This window comes from Tursiops truncatus, chromosome 16, assembly GCF_011762595.2.
Source record: "Tursiops truncatus isolate mTurTru1 chromosome 16, mTurTru1.mat.Y, whole genome shotgun sequence".
Lineage (NCBI taxonomy): Eukaryota > Metazoa > Chordata > Mammalia > Artiodactyla > Delphinidae > Tursiops > Tursiops truncatus.
The window spans coordinates 29526309-29548637 of NC_047049.1; the positions used below are offsets into that span (position 1 = coordinate 29526309).

The 22329-nt window shown below is 43.5% G+C and overlaps 1 protein-coding gene across 6 annotated transcripts in view; it reads left to right on the forward strand.

Moving 5' to 3' along the window:
* The window catches only part of CRTAC1 (cartilage acidic protein 1), a 156102-nt gene that overhangs the window by 12447 nt on the left and 121326 nt on the right, over positions 1-22329 (forward strand). For all 6 annotated transcript variants that reach the window (XM_033841951.2, XM_073794103.1, XM_073794102.1 and 3 more), the window contains exon 2: positions 5832-6031. In XM_033841951.2, coding sequence (XP_033697842.1) covers positions 5832-6031 — 200 coding nt within the window. The remainder of the gene's footprint in view (positions 1-5831; positions 6032-22329) is intronic.

The following is a 22329-nucleotide window of genomic DNA, read 5'->3' on the forward strand; positions in this document are numbered from 1 at the left end:
GCTCTGCTTTCTTCCCCAAACTCCATATCCCGCCTCTTCCTGTGATACTCTCTGGCTAAATAGATTTTCTTGGTAGACCTCAACAAGCTGGTGATGAATTCCGGTAGTAGAAACATTTTTCACTTCAAATCAGAGTGTAGCTTACACTCCCAGCTGGGGACTGTAAGTCTGGGGCAGTGGTTCTCAGCCCAGGCTGCCCCTTAACATCATCAGAGGAGCTTCTAAAAATACACCCGACCCCCACCCCAGACCAGTTAAATCAGAAACTGGGGTGAAGGATCTGGGCAGCAGCATAGCTCTAAAAACTCCCCAGGTGATTCGATTGGACAGCTAGGGTTTAGAATCACTGGTCTAGAGCCTTGCTACTACAAGTGAAGTCTGCGGACCAGCAGCCTCGGCATCCCCTGAAAACTTGTTAGAATGCAGAATCTCAGGCCCCACCCCAGACCTACCGAATCAGAATCTGCATTTTACCAAGACCCTCAGGTGATTGGTAAGCACGTTACAGTTTAAGAAGAATTGCTTTCGGGAAAGAACTGTTTTTTGGTTTTGTTTTTGTTTTGCGGTACGCAAGCCTGTCACTGTTGTGGCCTGTCCCGCTGCGGAGCACAGGCAGGCTCAGCGGCCACGGCTCACGGGCCTAGCTGCTCCGCGGCATGTGGGATCTTCCCGGACCGGGGCACGAACCCGTGTCCCCTGCATCGGCAGGCAGACTCTCAACCACTGCGCCACCAGGGAAGCCCGAAAGAACAGTTTTAAGATAACTGTATGACAAGTTGCAAGCAATTTCTGCTGATTCACATTTTCATTTGGACTTATTCCTTCATCCATTTAACAAATGTTAATTGAGTGCCTCCTAGTACTGGGCACCACGATGGTTTGGGGGAACACATTGGCATGCATCTCTATCTTGGCTTGCAAATTCCTGCCCATACCCCATCTTCTCTAGGCTCTGGGCATTAATGGTAGCTATCTTTTTTCTACTAGACCTGACCCCCCACTCCAGTTCCAGCCCTTTCCTTCTTCTCAATTCTTTGCAAAAATTAGAGTCAGAATCCCTCTTTGTCAGTCCCTATCAATTGTGGTATTTTGACTGAGCTGAAGATAGCTAGTACTTTGAGTACCTAATGATCAACCGAGCCTGCAGCCCTGAGGATTGTATGGCCCTAGGATTGGTTTCAGACCCTTAGATCTAGAGGCAGAGGAGAAGTTTCTTGAACGAATCACTATAGCATATAGTATGGTTTCTTTTTTTTTTTTTTTTTTTTTTTTTTTTTTAGTAAAAGGCGAAAGATTTATTCGATATGAAGAGAAACGAGAGTATATATATAGTATGGTTTCTTAACCCTGGCTATTCAACATGTAGTTTATGGACCAGGACGGTCAGAATCACATGGGAGCTTGTTCAAAATATATAATCTTGGGCTCTCCTGCAGATCAGCTGAATCAGAATCTGCATTTTAACAAGACCACCCGGTGATCCATGTACATATTAAAGTTTGAGAAGCACTGGAGCACTGGTATAAATTGTCAAATTTTGCAACATGTTAGAATCATGTAGGGAGCTTTTAAAATTCTGATGCCCCTGCTGCGTCCTATGCCAAGTGAGTGAGAATATCTTGGGATGAGACCAGGCGTGAATATTTTTTTATTATGGTAAAATATACATAACATAAAACTTCCATTCTGACCATTTATAAGTGTATAGTTCAGTGATATTAAATGCATTCACGTTGTTGTGCAAACATCACCACCATCCATCTCCAGAACTTTTCATCTTCCCAAACTGAAATTCCATAACCGTGAAACACTAACTCCCCATTCCCCTGTCCCCCCAGCCCCTGGTAACCACCACTCTTCTTTCTGCCTCTATGAATTTGACTATTCCAGGTACCTCGTATAAGTGGGATCATACAGTGTTTGTATGACTGGCTTATTTCACTTAGCATAATGTCTTCTAGGTTCATCCATGTTGTAGCGTGTGTCAGAATTTCCTTCCTTTTTAAGGCATATCATATTCCATTGTATGAACATGCCACACTTTGGACATATGGATTGATGGACGCTTGGGTTGCTTGTGGCCACTGTGAATAATGCAATTACGAACTTGAGTATACAGATATCTGTTCCAGTCCCCTCTTTCAATTCTTTTGGGTATATACCCAGAAATGGAATTGCTGCATCACATGGTAATTGTTTTTTGGATTTTTTGAGGAACTGCTGCACAGCAGTTTTCCACAGCAGCTGCACCATTTTATAGTCCTATCAGCAATGCATAAGGGTCCCAATTTCTCCACGTCCTCACTAACAATTGTTATTTCCTGTTTTTTTGATTATAGCCATTCTAATGGGTGTGAAGTATTATCTCACTGTGGGTTTGATTTGCATTTCCCTAATGATTAGTGATGTTGAGCATCTTTTCATATACTTATTGACCAATTGTATATCTTCTTTGGAGAAATGTTTATTCAAGTCCTTTACCCATTTTGAATTGGATTGTTTTGTTGTTGTTGCTGAGTTGTAGGACTTCTTTATATATTTTGGATATTAATCCCTTATCAGATATATGATTTGCAAATATTTTCTCCCATTACATGGGTTGCCTTTTCACTCTATTGATAGTGTCCTGTGGTCCCCAAAAGTTTTAAATTTTGATGCAGTCCATGTAATCTATTTTTTCTTCTGTCACCTGTTCTTTTGGTGTCATATCCAAGAAATCATTTTCAGACAACGGTATTTTTTAAAGCTCCCCAAGTGATTCCAACGTACAGCTAAGGTCGAGCAATGTTTCTCAAATTTTAACGTGCATTCAGATCACCTGAAATCGTGTTAAAGTGCACATTCTGATTTATTAGGTCTGGGGTAGGGCCCAAGATTCTGCATTTCTAACAAACTCCTCGCTAATGCCGATGCCGTTGGTCTGGCGACCACTGAGTAGCCAGAGTGTAGAGGGGCATTTCAGTGATTTCCTTCATCTGAGCCCTGAGCTAGAGGGGGGATATTTACCAGGCCTTTTCCTAAGTGTCCCACCACAACTGTTTCCCAGCAGGCCCTCGGCTAACCCTCTAACTTTCAGCTGCTGCTGAGCAGCCCTGGGAGCCTTTGGCATGTCAGAAGAATGAAATATAAAGGAATTGCTCTCCCTGCTCCACTCTCAGCCCACCCCCCCGGGGGGAGGCCGTCCACTGGTCTGCTCGTGCCTAGTGCATCCAGTTCCACACTAATGGTGGCACGTTCCTGTCTGGGCTTGGCCCCTGCAAGGGAACTGCTACAGAGCTCTGCTGAATAGCTGTTTTGCTCAAAATATGTTTAATATGCTCAGAAAGGAAAACCACACAGGTTGGTCTGAAGTTTATAGAAGAAGCTGGGAAGAAAAACTGCCGAAGGTCTGCTTCTAAAAGGAATCCTTTAATTCATCATAGAATTTTAGAGCCGGAAAGGACCTTTAGAGATCTCCCAGACCCTCATTTTGGAGAATCAAGCTCGGACCCGGCAAGGCTGTGACTTGTTCAAGGTCACCAAGCAAAACAGAGGTCATCCCACAGGTGTATTATTTCTGTTTAATCTTGCTTTAGGTTATTTATCTGGAACTGGATAACACAGAGGAGCTATTTCTTTCAGATGTCTCCTTTAATTAAAAGTTCTACTTTTCAAACACAGGTAAAAATCAAGAGGCTGGATCACGGTTCTTGCCCCTCGTGGCCTTCGTTAGAAAACTTCTACCAGATGCTTATATTACCCTAATAGGTCCTGCCTCCCTGGTGGCAGTGACCCAAACTGCAAGTGTAGTAGTGCCTGGGAGGAACTTAATAGCTTCTAGAATGCAGGCCCAATACCAGTCTTTCCTTCATGCCCATTGATTGCAAATGTTGTAAGCTGATCACAGTACTCTTTCAAGCCACTGCCAGTCAGTTTTTTCTGTCAAGTTGAAACTCATCTGCCATCCCTACAATAGAATTCATACCTTGAAAAGTCCTGTGACCTTCAGATCACGCTACATTTCAGCATGGCTAACCTGGTTGTTAAATACTCTTTAGCTTCTCATTCCCCCACCCCACCCCAGCTGCTCATTAATCCAATTATGAGTTTCCTTTATGCAACCAAACTTCTTGCCAAGTTGCAGAACTCTCGGAGTGATGTGTTTGCCTTTAGCGACTAGACAGCCCAGTAGATGTTGCTGTTGTGCTCAGACATCTCTGTAATTGGGACTGACCTCATTCTGATAGTGCAGCACCCAGCGTGTGCCCTCTAAGCACGCTACGAGAACTTTCTTCCCAGGAAGGCTCGCTGAGGTTAGTTTCTGCCCTGCAGTTAGAGCCCTGCCCCGCGTCTCTCTCCAGCCTCCCCAGCGAGGCATTAGGAAGGCTTCTGAATCACGTTTGGCTCCGTAGACAGTGCCTGGGCCCTTCCTTTTGGTGTCTCGGTCCTGAACTGGAGCAGGCTCCTTTGCTGGCAGGAATGTCTGTCTCCATCTGGGGAGTCAGTCTTCAGGTCTTCTCTTCATTAAGACATCAGCCTCACTCAGCCTTGCTCTTGGCTGCCAGCCACACTGACAAGCCAGCAGGAAAAGTTCCATCAGGAAGAGGTGTGCCGCCCTCTGTAGGCAGGAAGGCACCGCCTTGCCTGCGGGGCTGCCTGTGCAGGCCTTGTGGGCCTTGTTCCAGGGGAGCCTTTGGAACACTCTCAGCCTTCTGATTCTAAGCCTGCGGGCAGCAGCTCGGGGTGGTGCTATCTGTAGCGTTCTCAGTGTCTCCCTGGCTCACGTCAGGGAAGGATGGAGTTCTTCCACCTCCTTGGCCACTCTCATCTGTCTCCTGCGTGCCTGCCACCAGCTCTCGCAGCTCCAGGCTGTTTGGCAACACCCTGAGTTATGTTAGAGATACAATAATGAATTATACAATGGATTATACATAATTAATTTATAATAAAACACACACAGTGGTTTAATTTCTCCAAGTGAAGGATGTGCCGCTCGCCAGATCCTGCTGGAATACATTCCATAACTGACTGCTTCCTGGTCTGGAGGCGACGGCCAGCTGCCCTAGGGAGGGACCTTGGCAGGGGAACCTTCCAAGTCACAGATTCCCTCCAGGCTGCCTCTGGGGTAGGTCCCACAGAAGGATAATCCTTTACTGCCTCTACTATTGTTCTAGACATGGACCCTCATGGGGCTCTCACCCACCCCTGGACTGTCTGAGATCTGTTGTTTTCTTCATTCTCCCAGCCTTTCTCCCAGAGGATGGGAGATGCCCATGTGTTTATACTCTACCATTTCTTCCTTCCCTCCCTCCCTCCCTCCCTCCCTCCCTTTCCTTCCTTCCTTCCTCCCTCCCTCCCTCCCTCCCTTTCCTTCCTTCCTTCCTCCCTCCCTCCCTCCCTCCCTTTCCTTCCTTCCTTCCTTCCTTCCTTCCTTCCTTCCTTCCTCCCTCCCTCCCTCCCTTCCTTCCTTTCCTTCCTCCCTCCCTCCCTAAATATGTACTGAGTGCCTCTTTTGTGCCAGACACTGTCCTTGGCTTTGAATGCATACATGAACAAAACAGAGAGCCTTGCCCTGGTGGAGCTTATGTTCTGGCTGAGGGAGACAGACACTAAATAACAAAACATGATGAATGAGGAAGTCATCCAGCATGTTATAAAGTGATAGGTGCTGTAGAAAAAGAAAAGGCAGAGCAGGACAAGGGTGACCTGACATGATGGGGACAGGTTGCAGTTTTAAAGAGCATAGTCGGGACAGGTCTTGTGGAAAAGTGGCAGCCTAGGAGTTGCCAAGCCCTCCAGGAACAGGGAAGAAAGGTACTGCTGCACCTAACATTTGTAACTTTTGGTTTCAGATGTTCCAGATGTTTCTGTTCCTGCTGCTGCTGTGGTTTCTGCCCCTGACTGAGGGGTCCCTGCGCGCTGAACCCATGTTCACGGCCGTCACCAACTCAGTCCTGCCCCCTGACTATGACAGCAACCCCACCCAGCTCAACTATGGAGTGGCGGTGACTGATGTGGACCACGACGGGGACTTTGAGATTGTCGTGGCAGGGTAAGTACCTCCCGCCCTGGGTTTGACAGATACATTAGTCAGCTTTTGCTGTAATAGGGCCAGATAACAAATAGCTCCAAAAGCCCAGGGGCTTGCAACAACACACATTCTCATGCACTTGGGTCTTGGCCGGACTCAGCTGGGTTCTGGTAGGCTGTGTCCTTGCCTTTTTGCTGTAGCAGTGAGTTGGGATGGAGGGTAGATTGGAAGAAAAGTGCTTAATCCACAGGCTTTCCAGGGAGAAGATTTGAATGCCCTGCTTCAAGGCACTCTGTTCATATTTTGGCCTCCTTGGTTCTGCAGGTGTTACTTCCTCACCAGTGAGACACTGGAATCTCTATATACGAGGGATTTAAGGGTGACAATTATGGTAGAAGGGGATGCTCAAAGCTGCCTTTGCACAGCATTTTACACAAGACTCAGAAAACATGAATTGCCTGTTTCAGAGAAGGGGGGAAGTTGGCGATGAAGAAGGACAGTTAAACTTCCTCTAAACCATGCCTCGGCGCCCCCGGTCCCTTCTCTCCTGAGACGCAACATTGTGTATCAAGAAAAGATTTGGAGTCCAAATAGCTTGAGTTCATGCCTTAGATCTACAGCTTTCTAGTTGCATGACCTTGAGTCAGCCCCTTATGCACCGAGATTCAGATGAATCACCTGCAGAAATGGAGATAGCAAGACGCCCCCCTATCGTGAAGCGTCAATCGCTGTTGCACGTGAGTGCATTGTAAATTCTGCCAGTCACCATTGATAATCCTTATTTATGGAGCACTAATATGTGCCAGGCACTGTGCTAAGCCTTTCCACGCACTGTCTTATTTAATCGTCCTGACAACACTATGCACTAAATATACAAGAAAAGGAAATTAGGATTCAGAGATGGTGAGTGACTCGCCCTCTATCAAGTAAATAGTAAGTGGATGAGTCAGGATTTGAACCCCACGGCTCCCTAACTATAGAGCTGCTAAACTACATTGTACAAAGTTTAGTTATCACTTCAAAAACCAGCCAATCAATAAATACACTCCAGGGCCCTATCAACCTCATTCTAGAAGGCTGGAGCTTTTATGGCAGCAGTGAACAAAGTAAAGGGCAAGTAACATTATTTGTAGCAGTTGCATGTAACAGTAGAAACCACTGACTTTGGCATTGGAAAACCTGGTTTTAATCCTGTGTCATCCAATAGTTGTGAGCCTTGTGCAAGTTACTTAACTACACAGCCCCCACTTTCCTCATCTGTAAAATGGGCATGTTGAAATCTACCCCTGCCTACCATACAGGGCAGTGGTGAGGATTAGTGCTGATGATGTATAGAAAAGATACTTTGTAAGTGCATTTCTTCTTTCATTTATTCTTTTCTTGTACACCATGAAGAGTAGAAGTTCCTAGATTCTAGATCTCATGGAAGTCTAGATTAGTGTGCTGACAGATAGAACTTTCTACGATGACGTAGAAGTTCTATCTTGGTTCTGTCCAATATGGTGTCCACTGGCCACGTGTGGCTGTTGAGCACTTGAGATGTGGCTACTGTGACCAAGGAACTGGATTTTTCATTTTATTTCATTCTAATATTATACAGCCACATTTAAATTAGACAGCACTGTCTGGGACTTCAGAAGGAAAACTAAAGAGTGTGATAGAAAAGGGGGAAATAGGGATGGTTGTAATGACCCTTATTGCCGGGGTGACCTGTGCAGGGCCGGAGCCAAGCAGCTTGTCTGTGTTCTGTTCTGTGACCGTCCAGTCACTCTCTGAGGCCAAGAGAAGCCTTCCTGGCCAAATCCTGCTTCCTGGAGCCTGTGCTGCTCTTGCCAGGGTCTCTGGGTAAGGGGCGGCGACGCACTTCTGAGATGTTCTAGTTGGCCCTGCCTCCTGCCAGATGACACCAGCCTCCCTCTGGTAAGCACTGGGAGCTGACAGAGGACAGAGAACAGTGAGGCAGCTTCCCTTCTTCCTACCTTTCCCTCCTCCTGGGCCCCCACAATGATGACCAGGTTCTCCTTTCATCTTGGACGATGGGTGGCAAGCTCAGATTTCCATCCCACCCATCCTTTGAGGGGCAGGGGATTGTTACTGCATCTCCTGAGCACCCAGCTTCTTGCTTTCCCAGTGCTGGGCATGCATTTCACCTTCCTTTTCAGTGAAGCCTTTTTCTCTTTCTCTTCCAAGGAACTCAAGAAATTTGCTTTTGTGTCTTCTGTGGCAGAGTAGCTAGACCAGCATTCGTAGGCAGTTTAGAGTAGATGTCTAAACCTTGTCTAGCTTGCTGCTTCCTGTGGGGCCTGTAGCACTTCGGAGTCATCCTCTAGAAGCAAGAACCAGACCATCCTGGGTCTTTATTCTGAATCAGCCAGAGACCAGGGAAAGGCCCTTGTCTCTTCTCCCAGCGAAGGGCTGAGCCAGGCAGCCCCTGTCTGAGAAAACTTGGGCTGCCAGGTGTTCTTCTAAAAGATGACATTGCTCACCACCAGCAAAGAGGGAGATTTACATAGAGGACAGGATGGCGAAATTGGGCAGCCTCCCAGCTCCAGGTCAGGCCTCCTTTGTGGCTGTTATTGACGCATTGTGAATTCTCAGAGCATCAGAAAGACACGTTCTAATTTAAGTACCAAAATACATTCCAAAGGCAAATATAACTTTTTATTATCTTCAGCTTAGGATGATTTGTCACTGTCTTCTTCTTTGGGCTGGATAACCAGGGGCTGACTATACAGACATATTTAAATCAGGACCTTGGCAGGTCATTCGGTCCACCCCTTGCCTTCCAATAAGGTCACACCTATTGTTTTTGGAGGCTCCCTTTATTTAGAGCCTTCCAAGGGAATGTGTGCAATCTTTTCGTAATCCAGCTCAGTTACTTATGTCAAGAATCTATGTGACTAATCTGAATCCCCCATATTCGAGCTTAGTAAGCCATTTCTTTTAACTTTTGTTTTGCTGTTACCTTTGAAGATTTAAACCAAGTGGTCACTACCCTTTCAAATAATGATAGCTAGGATCACTGCCCTGCCTTTCATGCCCTGTGGACTCCTTGGCAACATATCTGACTTTGACCTTTATTCAGTTTTATCCACCCTACACCCATATTTAACTCTGTTTGATGGTAGACTCTGTTTAGGAATCACACAGCAGGAATTGAAATTTTTAAAAATTGAATGTGAATGCCTTTACCTGGGGCCCCTGCAGTCCAGCTCCTGACAGGCCCACTCTCTATTATCTTATAGACCTTTCCATGAGCTGGCACCTGAAGGCCTTTGCGTTTCTGACCCCTGGGATATTGGGCAGCTCTTCAGTTTATAAAAATGCCCGCACTTGAACTAGCCTTGGATTTGTTGACCTTGTAGTGTGTCTGACTCCAGCCCTGTTGCTTTGAGTATTTACTCTCTGAATAGATTTGTTTTGTTTTGCCTTTTTGGTATCCTCCTTCTGGGTATTGATGGCATTGATTTTGAGCGTGTTGTGGGTGAGTTTGTGTTGTTTCAGAGTCTTAAGTTAATTGTGATGGAAGGCATGTGCACACTTCTGACTCTGGGAGGAGCAGAAAATGACCGCCCTTTGCTCCGCAGGGGTGGGGGAGGGAGAGGGCCGGCTCTGATCCTCCGACACAGCTGGGCGAGTGCCTCTGCATGTGGAGGGCTGATCTGTTAACCGGCAGGTGCATGATCGCGGGTCTGGGTACAGTCTCCTCTTTGCGGGGTGAGGGGGAGGATTTGATCACCCCCAGGAGACGTCGGCGCAGGCACAGACCATTGAATATCTTCGAGACGGGTTCCCTGGGTAAATAAAAAGCCTGGTGGCTTCTCCTTTTCTCAGTGGCACTAAACACCCAATCTACAGTCTCACGCAGTCTGGAAAGGAATCCCTGTTGGTGTCAATCTTGCACAATTCCTTTAGAGGAGATTTTGTTTCCTGGGATATCCCCAGAGGTCTGAAATAACCCCTCTACCCTGTCAGTTTCCAAGAAGTTTTGCCCAAATGGAAAGATTGTAGTGGTTCTAAAGTTTAAATCATGATTTAGATCAGTTTTTCTACACAAAGAGCATTCACTTGATAAAACCTTAACACATTCTTCACACTTGGAAGGGTTTCTTTTAAAGAGATGCTACGTATTGTAAACCAGCGTTTCATTTTTTCTTAATTTTGCAACTATGTCAGAAAACTTTTTTAATTTACTAAAATTAATTGAATTATTTTAAAGGCAAACAGTATTCAGTTACCAGATTAATCATAATCATATAGGAGATATTTTTGCCATTATAAGTAATAAGAACAATGATAAAGAATGAGATATTTATCTATGATTAAACCAAAGCAGCATTTATGCATTTTATTACCAGCATATATAGATATATGCAGTATATATAGATGTATATAGTGTGTATAGATAGACATAGTAGGTAGATGTAGTATCCATGTACAAATATTTAGGTGTATGTAGTAAATATGAATATATACAGTACATATACATACACACACATACTTCCAACAAAATAGGAAAAGTACTTTTGAACTTTCAGTCTTAGCTGTTTTGTAAAATATCAATATGACGTTCTAATAGATTTGATCATCAGTTTTGACAACTTAAAAAGTTAGATTATATCAATTTCTCTTTTTTTAATTTAAAATACCTTTTACATTTTGATAACACAAATGTTTTATTGCAAAAAAATCCACACACGGGGCTTCCCTGGTGGCGCAGTGGTTGAGAGTCCGTCTGCCGATGCAGGGGACGTGGGTTCGTGCCCCAGTCCGGGAAGATCCCACATGCCGCAGAGCGGCTGGGCCCGTGAGCCATGGCCGCTGAGCCTGCGCGTCCGGAGCCTGTGCTCCGCAACGGGAGAGGCCACAACAGTGAGAGGCCCGCATACCTCAAAAAAAAAAACAAATCCACACAATATAGATGAAAGTAAAAATCCATCTTTACCAACTTCCCATCCCTACTCTAAGCTCATCCCAGTCCCCTTCCAGAATAACAATTGTTTCCAGTTTAGTGCTTATACTTCTGAAAATTTCTATGTTACATATATATTTTTTAAAAATATGTAATTTCAAGAGGAATCAAACTGATACACATTGTTCCAGAGCTTGCTTTTCTCAGTGTAACATATTCATTGTTCGAACATGGATCTAACCTATTTTTTAAGTTACTTAGTGTGGATGTGCCACATTTGTTTTGACACTCCTCAAGTGACATTTAAGCTGTCGCTAATCTGTGACCATTGCAGACAATGCTGTACTGCACATCCTTACACACATATGTGGATGTTTCTCTGGGATGATACCAAGAAGTGGAAATGCTGGGAATGATATGTACATTTTATACCTTAATAGATATTGCCAGTGTTACCAATCTCAATCTTCTTCTATGTATTCATAGCCTAGAAATAAAGGGTAATTTGGGGGATTATTGATATCAACAGCTATTCAAACATCTACTGTGTGTACTGCCACATAGGCTCCAGGGTCTGAACTTTATCAATTTAGATGTAATAAAGAAGCGGGGGGGAGGGGAAGTCCTATTCTACATCTGTAAAAGAAGCTGCTGCTGTTAAAAACTGGATTGAGGAACTTCAATACTCTGATTCAAACTGCTAAAAAGACTTCCTCTAAAGCTTCCTCTGCAAAAATATATTTCTTAAATGGTTCACCCTTAACCCTAAGATTCATTGTCCTCGGTATCATGGAAGAATGATTGCAGGGTGCCAGCTCTTCTGCTATGGTTAAGCATGGACTGCCCCTGATTTTTTTTTTTTTTTTTTGCGGTACGCGGGCCTCTCACTGTTGTGACCTCTCCCGTTGCAGAGCACAGGCTCCGGATGCGCAGGCTCAGTGGCCATGGCTCACGGGCCCAGCCGCTCCACGGCATGTGGGATCTTCCCAGACCGGGGCACGAACCTGTGTCCCCTGCATCGGCAGGTGGACTCTCAACCACTGCACCACCAGGGAAGCCCTGCCCCTGATTTTGAATACTAATAAGACAGGAGCTGGAGCAGGAGCCAGGGCTTTTAAACCCATTCTTAAAACTTTTATAAAAGGGTTACTAAGTAGTGCATGACAGGTTTTTGAGAGACATCTCAAGGCTACATCTGAACCTCCTTCTCCCCAGCCCTGGGCAGCCAGAAGCAATGGGCAAAAATGCCACTCCCCACCTCAAGTCACAGATTCTCCTGACAGCTCAAAGGACTGAGGCCCCTATGTCGTTACCCTGGTCTCACACACACACACACACACACACACACACACACACACACACACACACAGCAAGGTGTCAGGAGGTATGGTAGGCAGAATAATGGCCTTCTAAAGATGCTCATGTCCTACACCCCAGAATCATGAACATGTGACCTTGCACGGCAAAAGGGACTCCACAAAGGTGATTAAGTTAAGGACCTCAAGATAGGGACATTATCCTGGATTATCTGAGTGGGCCCAATGTAGTCACAGTCCTTAAACGTAGAAAAAGAGAGGCAGAAGAGGAGGTCATAGTGATCTGATGTGAGAGTGGCCATGGAGGGAGTGGCCCCAAGACAAGGAATGTGAATGGCCTCTAGGAGCTGGAAAAGGTAAGGAAATAGATTTATCCCTAGAGCTTCTTTTTGTTTGTTTGTTTGTTTGCGGTACGCGGGCCTCTCACTGTTGTGGCCTCTCCCATTGTGGAGCACAGGCTCCGGACGCGCAGGCTCAGTGGCCATGGCTCACGGGCCCAGCCACTCCACGGTATGTGGGATCTTCCCGGACCGGGGCACGAACCCGTGTCCCCTGCATCGACAGGCGGACTCTCAACCACTGTGCCACCAGGGAAGCCCCCTAGAGCTTCTTGAAGGGAATGCAGCTCTGCCAACACCTTGATTTCAGCACAGACCAGCGTTGGACTTGTGACAGAAGTGTCAGATAATCAACTTGTATTGTTTTATGCCACTAGGTTTGAGGTGATTTGTTACAGCAGCAATATGAAACTAATACATTAGGTAAAGGTCAGGTGCTTGGCGACATTTCTCAGAGAGATGATGGCCGTTACCTCCGAAGATTTTAATAGTATTATTTTACTAATTTCACAGCAATAAAAGAAATACACCACCCACAAACATATTATTTAGAAGAATAAAAGAATATATTTAAAAGAAATACATCCCCAACAGAAGTATTATTTTTATTCAGTGACATTCCCCTAAGAACAGGTTCGGTTTTGGAAAGAAGCCCTTACATCACACTTCATTCCTAGGTGGCCATCCACATTAATTCACCCTGCAGCTCGCTGTGTGACACCTGGTACCATGGGTGGTTGGAGGTGGGGAGAGGGGTTCAGAACTTTTAAAGATCTCACTGTCATTGCTGAGGCAAACACACTCACTTGGGTGAGGTCATAAGTGACTTGTGCCCCTGGGGAGATGCAAACATTCCGAGAGGTCAGAGCAGGTGGAGAGCACTTCTGGCTGAGAATCACAAAGGCCTTGGAGGGGCATTTGGGTGGTCACAGGAAGGATAGGTTAGGTCTATTTAACAAGGGGGCAGCGGCCTCTCCATGTTGAAGAGAACTTTAGGCTTATTTGGATTTTGTTGTTTGTTTGTTTTTAAATTAATTTTTTTAAAGCATTTTAACAAAAGACTGATTTTCACAGAGTATTGAAGAGTATTTAAAAAAAGCTGCTCCAAAATAGTAATATAATTAAGACACTAAAATTGCCTTTGCTGAAAACGGCAAAGCTACTTTTAGTCTGAATTTTTCATCCGTGCAGAAAGTAGATGTATGCCCTGTCTCCAGTCACTTTGCTTTAAACTCTCTTCTCCCATTTTTTTAAGCGGTGGGCTGGATGGAAGGTCTTCCTTGTCCACTGCGTCCCACACCAGGCTCCCCAAGGTTCAGGCCCACAGCAGGCAGGAGCCCAGACCAACCCTCCACCCCACCCTCACAGGCCTCAGGCCTTCTTCCTCTCCCCCCTCCCTCCTCCTCCCCTTCCTTCTCCCAAGCTCACCTCACACTTCCCTCCGGAACAGGTGCTATTTCCACTCCTGGAATCACTTCTGCTCTGGGGGTCCAATCTGACCCCTGCCTCCCTCTCTTGTGTTTTTCCTCATACACCCCTTCTCCCCAGTGCTACTGACCTGGTGAGTCACTTTCTTTCAAGAATGCTATGGTTTTGACTTAATTTTCCCTCTGAGGAATCAGTTACTTTTGAGGCGCAGGTATCTAAGAAAGCATTCAAGGATGTGAAGAAGCTAAAAGCAAACATTCCCCACTTCAGATTTTTACATGCTCTCCCCTCGTTTACCTTCACCTGTTTGCAGACTAAACTTGTGAAGGGCTGGAGGGCAGAAGCAATGTCTTGTATTTTACTTCCATCATCTCACTTTAAACCATCACAGCGGTCCATACGATGTGTAGTATTTAATTGAGTCTAAGTCACACATTTTTTATCGACATATAGTTGATTTACAATGTTATGTATTAGTGTTGGGTGTACAACACAGTGATTTAAAATTTTTATAGATTATACTCCATTTATAGTTATTATATATTGGCTACGTTTCCTGTGCTGTACAACATATCCTTGTAGCTTATTTTATATATAGTAGTTTGTACCTCTTAATCCCCTACCCTAGTGATTTTAACATCTCTAAAATTGGGATGTGACCTACAACTGGCAGCTTGCATTTAATTGGCAGGGTTTTTTTCTCTAAAGATACATAAAAAAATGGTGTCTGATCCCTGATGATATTTTAGATTTGATGAAAGCACTGTAGACAGGGTTATCCCCATTTTGCAGATGAGGAAATCAAGGCCCAGAGATCTGCTGAGAGTCACAGAGATGGTGAGAGGCGGAACTGTTATTCTATATGTGCCCATTAAATTAGGTTTGTTAATTGTGTTGTTCCAGTCGTAACGGTAGTCCATTCCTTTCTGTGGTTCTGTGTTGTTGTGTATATGTTGAGGCTGCTTTATTAGATGCAATTTTAGAATTCTTTTTTTTAAATTGAGATATAATTGACAAATACCATTATATTAGTTTCAGGTATACAACATAATGATTTGTTATTTGTATATATTGCAGTGTCTTAAGAATTCTTATATTTTCCTGGTGCATGAAAGCCATTATCATTATGAAGTGACCCCAGCCATCGCTAATTATGCTTTTGGTCTGATGTTCTTATAGCCACTCCATCTTTCCTTTTGTTAATATTTGACAGGAATATCTTTTTTCCATACTTTTGCTTTGAACTCTCCAAAGCCCCTATGTTTTAGGTATGTTTCTTGTATGCAGCATAAGTGTGGCATAAGTGTGGCTTATGTTTTTTTCAACTGTTTAACCATGTCCGTCCTGCTGTCCTGTTACTAATGAGGTTAGTCCATTCCATTTAATGGGAACATTGATATGTTTAAACTTGTTTCTATTATCTTATTTTTTTTAATTTCCAAGCTTTCAATGCTTCTTTTCTTTTTCTTTCTTGCTTTTTAAAAATTGATTGATTTAGGGGCTTCTCTTTTTTTTTTTTTTGGTTGTGAGGTAAAGATTCTTGTTTTTGAAATTTCATTTTTTGCCTCTACTGATTTGAGATTTATACCCTCTACTTCTGTACTTTTAGTGGTTCCCTTTGAAATTTTATGGTACATTTTTTTTTTTTTTTTTTTCTTTTTTTTGCGGTACACGGGCCTCTCACTTTTGTGGCCTCTCCCATTGCGGAGCACAGGCTCCGGATAAGCAGGCTCAGCGGCCATGGCTCACGGGCCCAGCTGCTCTGCAGCATGTGGGATCTTCCCAGACCGGGGCACGAACCCATGTCCCCTGCATCAGCAGGCGGACTCTCAACCACTGCGCCACCAGGGAAGCCCCTATGGTACATTTTTAACCTAACAAACTCTAAAATTATCAACCCCTTTCTATAACAATACAGGAATTTTAGTACTCTTTAACTCTGAACACCATTTCCTGGTATACATATAGTACTTTAGTCTTGCCCTTTGCAAACCCTGTAAGTTATAATTATTGTTATTGTTTTTATCTAAAAGCAGTGTTTTTATTACTATCCATTTTTACCATCTTATTTGCTCATTTTTCTTCTTACATCTCAGAAAGACCTTCCTATCATTTTTCTTCTTCCCAGCATACCTCTTTTAGCTGTTCTTACTGAATGCCAGTTGCTGGTAAAATCTCTCAGTTGTTGTTTAATCTAAAAATATATTTATTGTATCTCCATTCTTGAAAGATAATTTTTCTGCATTCAAAAATTTTAGGCTGACAGTTTTTATTCCTCTGTCACTTGTTGCTAAGATGCCAATCACTAGTAATGTCACTCCTTTGTAGGTGGTCTGTCTCTTGCCTCTCTTTTTTGTCTTTTGGATTTTGCAGTTTCACTACTATATGTATTGATATGGGTCTTTTTTTTAACCCAGCATGTGCTTCCTGAGTCTGAGGATTCATGTCTCTCATCAGCTCTTAATGGTTCTCAGCCATCATCATTTTAAAACTCTGTCCCTTCTCTCTACTCACTCCTTATAGGACTTCACTCAGACATGTCAAGTTTTCTCATGCTAGCCTCCAAATCTCTTAACCTTCTTCATTTTATTCATCTCCTGTCTCTCTGTGATGCTGCATCCTGGGTAACTTTCCGGGTATATCTTCCAGTTCACTAATTCTTCCTTCAGTTGCATCCAAACTGTTGAGTTTTAATTTCAAAAACTGTTTCTCATTTCTAGGAGTTTCATATCCTTTTGCAAATCTCCCCAGTCATTTCTGATAGTGTCTTGTTGCTTACTCATTTATTTCATTCTTTGTTCCGTTAAACATTTCTTACATAGATATATTCTGTATTTGACAGTTCTGATATCTACAGTCCTTGGGGGTTTAATGTGTTCTTAGCTTTTTGTTTTTTTCTTATGCTTATTTGGAGTGGCTTCCCTTCTTAGTATATTTGCTTGATCTTAAAATGTGGGAAATCTGTGGCCCTAAAATGGAAATGCTTTTTACCAGAGAGGATTTGTAGTTATCTCTGCCGAGGGCCTGGCGGTCCTACTAACCTGGGAACACTATAGGTCTCTCCAAGGGTTAATTTAGGATTTAATGTAGGATTCTAGGGTTCAGCATCTCCACCATGCTGCCAGTTCAACCTATTTGTTTACCACTCATTGCTGCCAGATCTAGTTTTGGCTCACTTTTCTGTGGGATGGGGTAATTTGTGGAGATTTCCCTTAAGTTTGTACCCAGTAATATATTAAAGATATGTTTTATCTGGGACCTACTTGTTTTGTAGTGATAAGGTCCTTCAGCAATCTATCATATGGATGGAAACATAAGTCTGGGGTTGTCAGTAGGTTTAGGATCTCCAAAACTTATTTTTCTATTACCAAGAAGACTTGGGAGGGTATGTGCAGTTGAAAGAAGTAGTATTTAAGAGATTCTCTTCCTTATCTCTTCAGAGATGCTTTAATTTACTTTTTGCAAAATAGAAACATTTCTATAGCATGGGACACTTGGGTGTGAAATGGAGAAGTATAAGGATGTGTGTTTATGGGGAGAGAAGCTTGTGCAATAAGCCACATGCACTCAAGTAGCCAGGCCAGACCCTTGGACTGTGCCTCAATGGAGGAACATGGGAAAGTCAAGATTAAAGTCCGTTTCCAGTGTAGATGATACCATATAAGGTCACTGGTGTTTGGTTATGTCAGCCAAGGAAATGTGTGACTGTGCACATCCAAAAGGACCCCTTCCGCCTCAGCAGCCATCTTTCCATGTTGTTTATAGGATTACAGCCATATGAAGTCATGGGCAGCTACCCAGTATCCTTTGACATGCCCTAGTGTTTTGGTCACCCTGTTTGCTGGCCACGAGTGGGCAGTGGTAGGATGAGCAGGCTAATGAGTCTACCTGGTTGGGAGCTACTCTGGAGAGCAGCATTGCATTGGTGGAATCATCAGAATAGGGCAGCAGAATCTTCTCTTTGAACCTCCACACTCTCTTCATTCCTTCTTTTGGGAAGAACATTCCTTCTCCTTTGGCGAACTGTTCTAATCACAGGATCCTTTGGGGCTGCCAAAGTATCCTTTTGGCCACTAGGGATTAGTCTGGGGTTCTCTGTGACCTAAGACTGTCCAATCAGCTTCTTGATCTGAGATTTTTCATCCTGAATCTAAGGAAAGCTCTACCTTTGCTCTTGGATCATGAGTTGCAAGACTATATTACAGTACTACCACAGACATGTCCCCATCCCCCATCCCATGGAGGAAGCTGAGAGAATAAAGGTTACACCCAGAAAGAAGAAGAGAGAATTCTAGGGGCATCAAGGCCATGGTTCCTGTACCTTTGAGGTCCCTAAACCTATGGGTCTCCTGCACCTCTCCTTCAGTTCTGGGAGCACCTTGCATACCTTCAATAAATCCTCCTCTCCCCATTGTTTTCTAGACCTAGTTTTCTCATCTAATGCCAAAACTAATGATATGTAAATTTGGACAAGGCAGCCCCTTTACCTGCTAGAGCAAGCACCCTATCTGGTACTGTGTCGCAGACGAGAGCTTAACCGTCCTAGCCCCAAAGGAGATCCTGTGGCTGCCTAATCAGAGGAAAGATTCTTAAGGATATATAAGAGCGGTTGACGATCTGTGATTAGTGTTAACCTATGTTTCTGCAGGAGTTTTTGCTAGCTGGATCAGATTGAAAAGGAAACTCAAACCAAAGAAATACCATAATGGTATTCAATTAAACAGTAAACATTCTGTATATATACTCTGATCAAGAATTCTTCTTAAAATTTGCCCTCTCACTTTAGATTGCGGACTCCTAAAGGCAGGAACTTTCTCTTTTTCGTCTGTGCACCTACAGCGCCTAACACATAGAGTTCAATAAATGAATGAAGTGAGATAGGTAGGAGTCTCAAGGATGGATAGAGGGTCTTAGGTAAGGGGGTTAATGACAATAATAAGCATTAGCTATACTCAGAAGCAATTGATTCAAGGACTTTAGTCTTGAGAGCAACCTCAGTCAAATCAATAAACAAATCCTACGTATGCCTACCTGCCACGTGCATAGCTGTGTGCTCTGGCAGATACAAGAATACAGACCCTTCCTTCAAGCCATCTTAGTCGTAATGGAGATAAGGCGCATGTGGAAGTAACAGGGCAGCGTGTCATATGAGCTCTAGAGGAGAAACTCAGTCCATGTTCAGCACACTTATCAGGCTCATCTCCCCAGTGAATATTTCAGTTTTCCAGTTTCTTAAAACACTGAATTTGATCTGAGGTTGCGGTCATAAAGCTTTTTCCCCGTCTGGAATCTCTCTATGATGTCACACGTTAGATCTTCTCTTATTACAGCCAAGTTCCCTGTGTTCATTTCCCTTTCATTAAACCACAATAATTGTTTGTTGACTGAGTAGTCCCAAGGAACTGACAACACTATTGAGCCTCCAGTCCTGGTTCTTCCCGGTTCCTGTCTAACACCTCAGAGAGGCAGTAAAATGCACCACTAGCTACAAGTGCCAGCAGCCTTGTTTCGTTTCTTTGTGTTTTTCTTAACATAAACTTTTCCATCAGTCATCTGTTGTCCATATTCTTCCCTCCAAGCCAAAGCAAATTACGGAAGAAGAAGGAGGGAGAAGTAAGCTAGCCATTTCCCCCAATTCCCTCCAAATAAGATGGGCCATAATTCTAGTTCCTTTAGTATCTTTTGAAGTTGTTTCCCTATTCTGGGAAGCTGTGGATGCACCAGGCTATAGCCAAGGCTGCATTCCTCCATCCCCCCATCGCTCATTGTTCCATCTGGCTGGCCCGGGAAGGCCTTGGTTAAGCCATTTCAGCCCCTGATTCCTGGACAGCACCAGAGCCTTGGAACAGACCCAGAGGCTGAACGCTGTCCTTCCCCCACTGCATCCCCACCCACACACAAACCATTTTGCCTCCACAAATTAGGAAAACTTTGAAACATATGGCAAGTGTCATTATAAAAGTTTCCTTTCCATACAATTCATGAATGTCAAAAGGCAAGAGCTAGTGAAATAACATATCTCAAAGTATCTAAAATCCAAGTCAATCTTTGGAACATATCTAACATTTCATGGGGAAATAAATCTTTAATTTAAAACTAGGAATTAAAAAGAGGAAAACTTCATTCTTGGTTCAAAAAGCTAGAGAGCTAAAGAAATTTTCAGGGGACACTGGTAACTTTATGATGACTTTCAGACAATAATACTTCCAAGGCTGTGGTGAAGACAAATGAGATAAGACATATGAAGTGCTTATAACAGCATCTGGCACATTCTAAATGCTCAATTTTTAGCATGTTGAGGGTGATTATGTTTATTTAATGCCTAATATAACAGAACCAACTCTCATCTTAGAAACCTAAGTGTTTCTCTCTATCCCTTTTTCCATCAATGGAAAAAGATAGCACTGTGGAACATTTTCTGTTTTTAAATTAGAACTATATATCTTCTGTTGTTAATTTTTAACACAGTCATTTACACATTTTTATACTGTGCCGTCTGAAGACACGCTGTCCTAAAATAAGTTGTCTTGTATTTTACTTAGTTTCCTATAAATCAATGTCCCACCTAGAAAAAAGTTTGTTTACCCCTATTATATGACTCAGCTTTTATTCATTCATTCTGCAATTTTTTTATTAAGTTACCATGTGGCAGACACCTTGCTGAGCCCTGGGGATTAGCAGTGAACTAGAACAACTCCCGCCTTCACAAAGCTCAAAGAGAATCAATGTGCCTGATGAATTAAAGAAATTTGTACTTTGGGAAAGAATTTCAACTTCCTTTAACCAAATCCTGTATCAGAATTCATAATTTGTAACCAGAGAGGTTTCTCGCTTCCACTGTCCATTTTTGCTAAAATATGCTAATAAGAAATAGAATGATGAAACAAATAGTGATAGAAAAGAGAAGGCATGACTTGGGCAGTCTGTGAATTAATCAGCTCCTGAATAATCAAGAGGTGATATATAAAATGTAAGTATCATAGTGCATGCCTTCTTAAATAATTAAACCTATTAAAGAAGGGACCAAAAGACCGCATTTCAGAAGAAATTAGTAGCCTGAAGGCAGAGGGTTAGCAAAAAGGAGCTCTACAGTAGCATGTATAAGCCTTTTCTATATTGTAATAAACCAAGCAGGTAGCAGTAAGAGGGATGGTTATATGGATTCTCCCATATATTTTAAAGTAGCGGGTGCCACCGTAGAGGTTGCAGAATAATTACAAGCCAGCTGAGAATCTACCTGTGCGTGGGCATTTTATCAATAGACACACAGCGACTCTTATACAGAGATTTTTTTTAACATTAAAAAGGTATCTTCATACTTGAAAAGAGTTGAAAAGCCATGGTCTTAAAATATGTGCTCATGTACTGTCAAAGGAATGGGGCTAAAAGGAGCCAGAGAAGGGTCACTGAAAGGAGAAGAAAGAGTGAAGCCATCAGACAAGAGATGGAGAGAGGATGAGAGACTGGAGCAGTAGGAGGAGAAAAAGAAGCGAAAGAGGAAATGTGCACGAGATATGGAAGGGAAATATGGAGTCGTGCAAACCTGCATTAAAAGTCCAGCTCTTATGGGGCTTCCCGGGTGGCGCAGTGGTTGAGAGTCCGCCTGCCGATGCAGGGGACACGGGTTCGTGCCCCGGTCTGGGAGGATCCCACGTGCCGCGGAGCGGCTGGGCCCGTGAGCCATGGCTGCTGAGCCTGCGCGTCCGGAACCCGTGCTCCGCAGCGGGAGAGGCCACAACAGCAAGAGGCCCGTGTACCGCAAAAAAAAACAAAAAAAAAAAAATTCCAGCTCTTAAAAACCTTGTGGTTGCCAAGGAGGGGGGGAGAGGTGGGGGAGGGATGGAGTGGGAGCTTGGGGTTAGCAAATGCAAACTATTATATATAGAATGGATAAACAAGGTCCTACTGTAGAGCATAGGGAACTATATTCAATGTCCTGTGATAAACCATAATGGAAAAGAATGTTTTTAAAAAGAATGTATATATATATATATGTATAAGTGAATCGCTTTGCTGTACAGCAGAAATTAACACAACATCCAGCTCTTTCTCTTTCAAGCTGTGGGACCTTGGAAGAAGTTACCTAGCCTCTCAGAGGTTTGGTTTCCTCATCTATAAAGTAGAGACAGGAATAACTGATAGCCTACTTCATAGCACTTGTGGTTACAGTTAAACAAAATAATGCACACAAAATGCTTGGTCTTGTGTCTGACGCGTGGAAAGTACTCAAAGGTCAGCTACCACCACCACCAGCATCATCATTTCTTACTGTCCCACCTTTCATCTGTCCATGAGATCTTTCAGAGTCTTACCTGTCAGCAAACA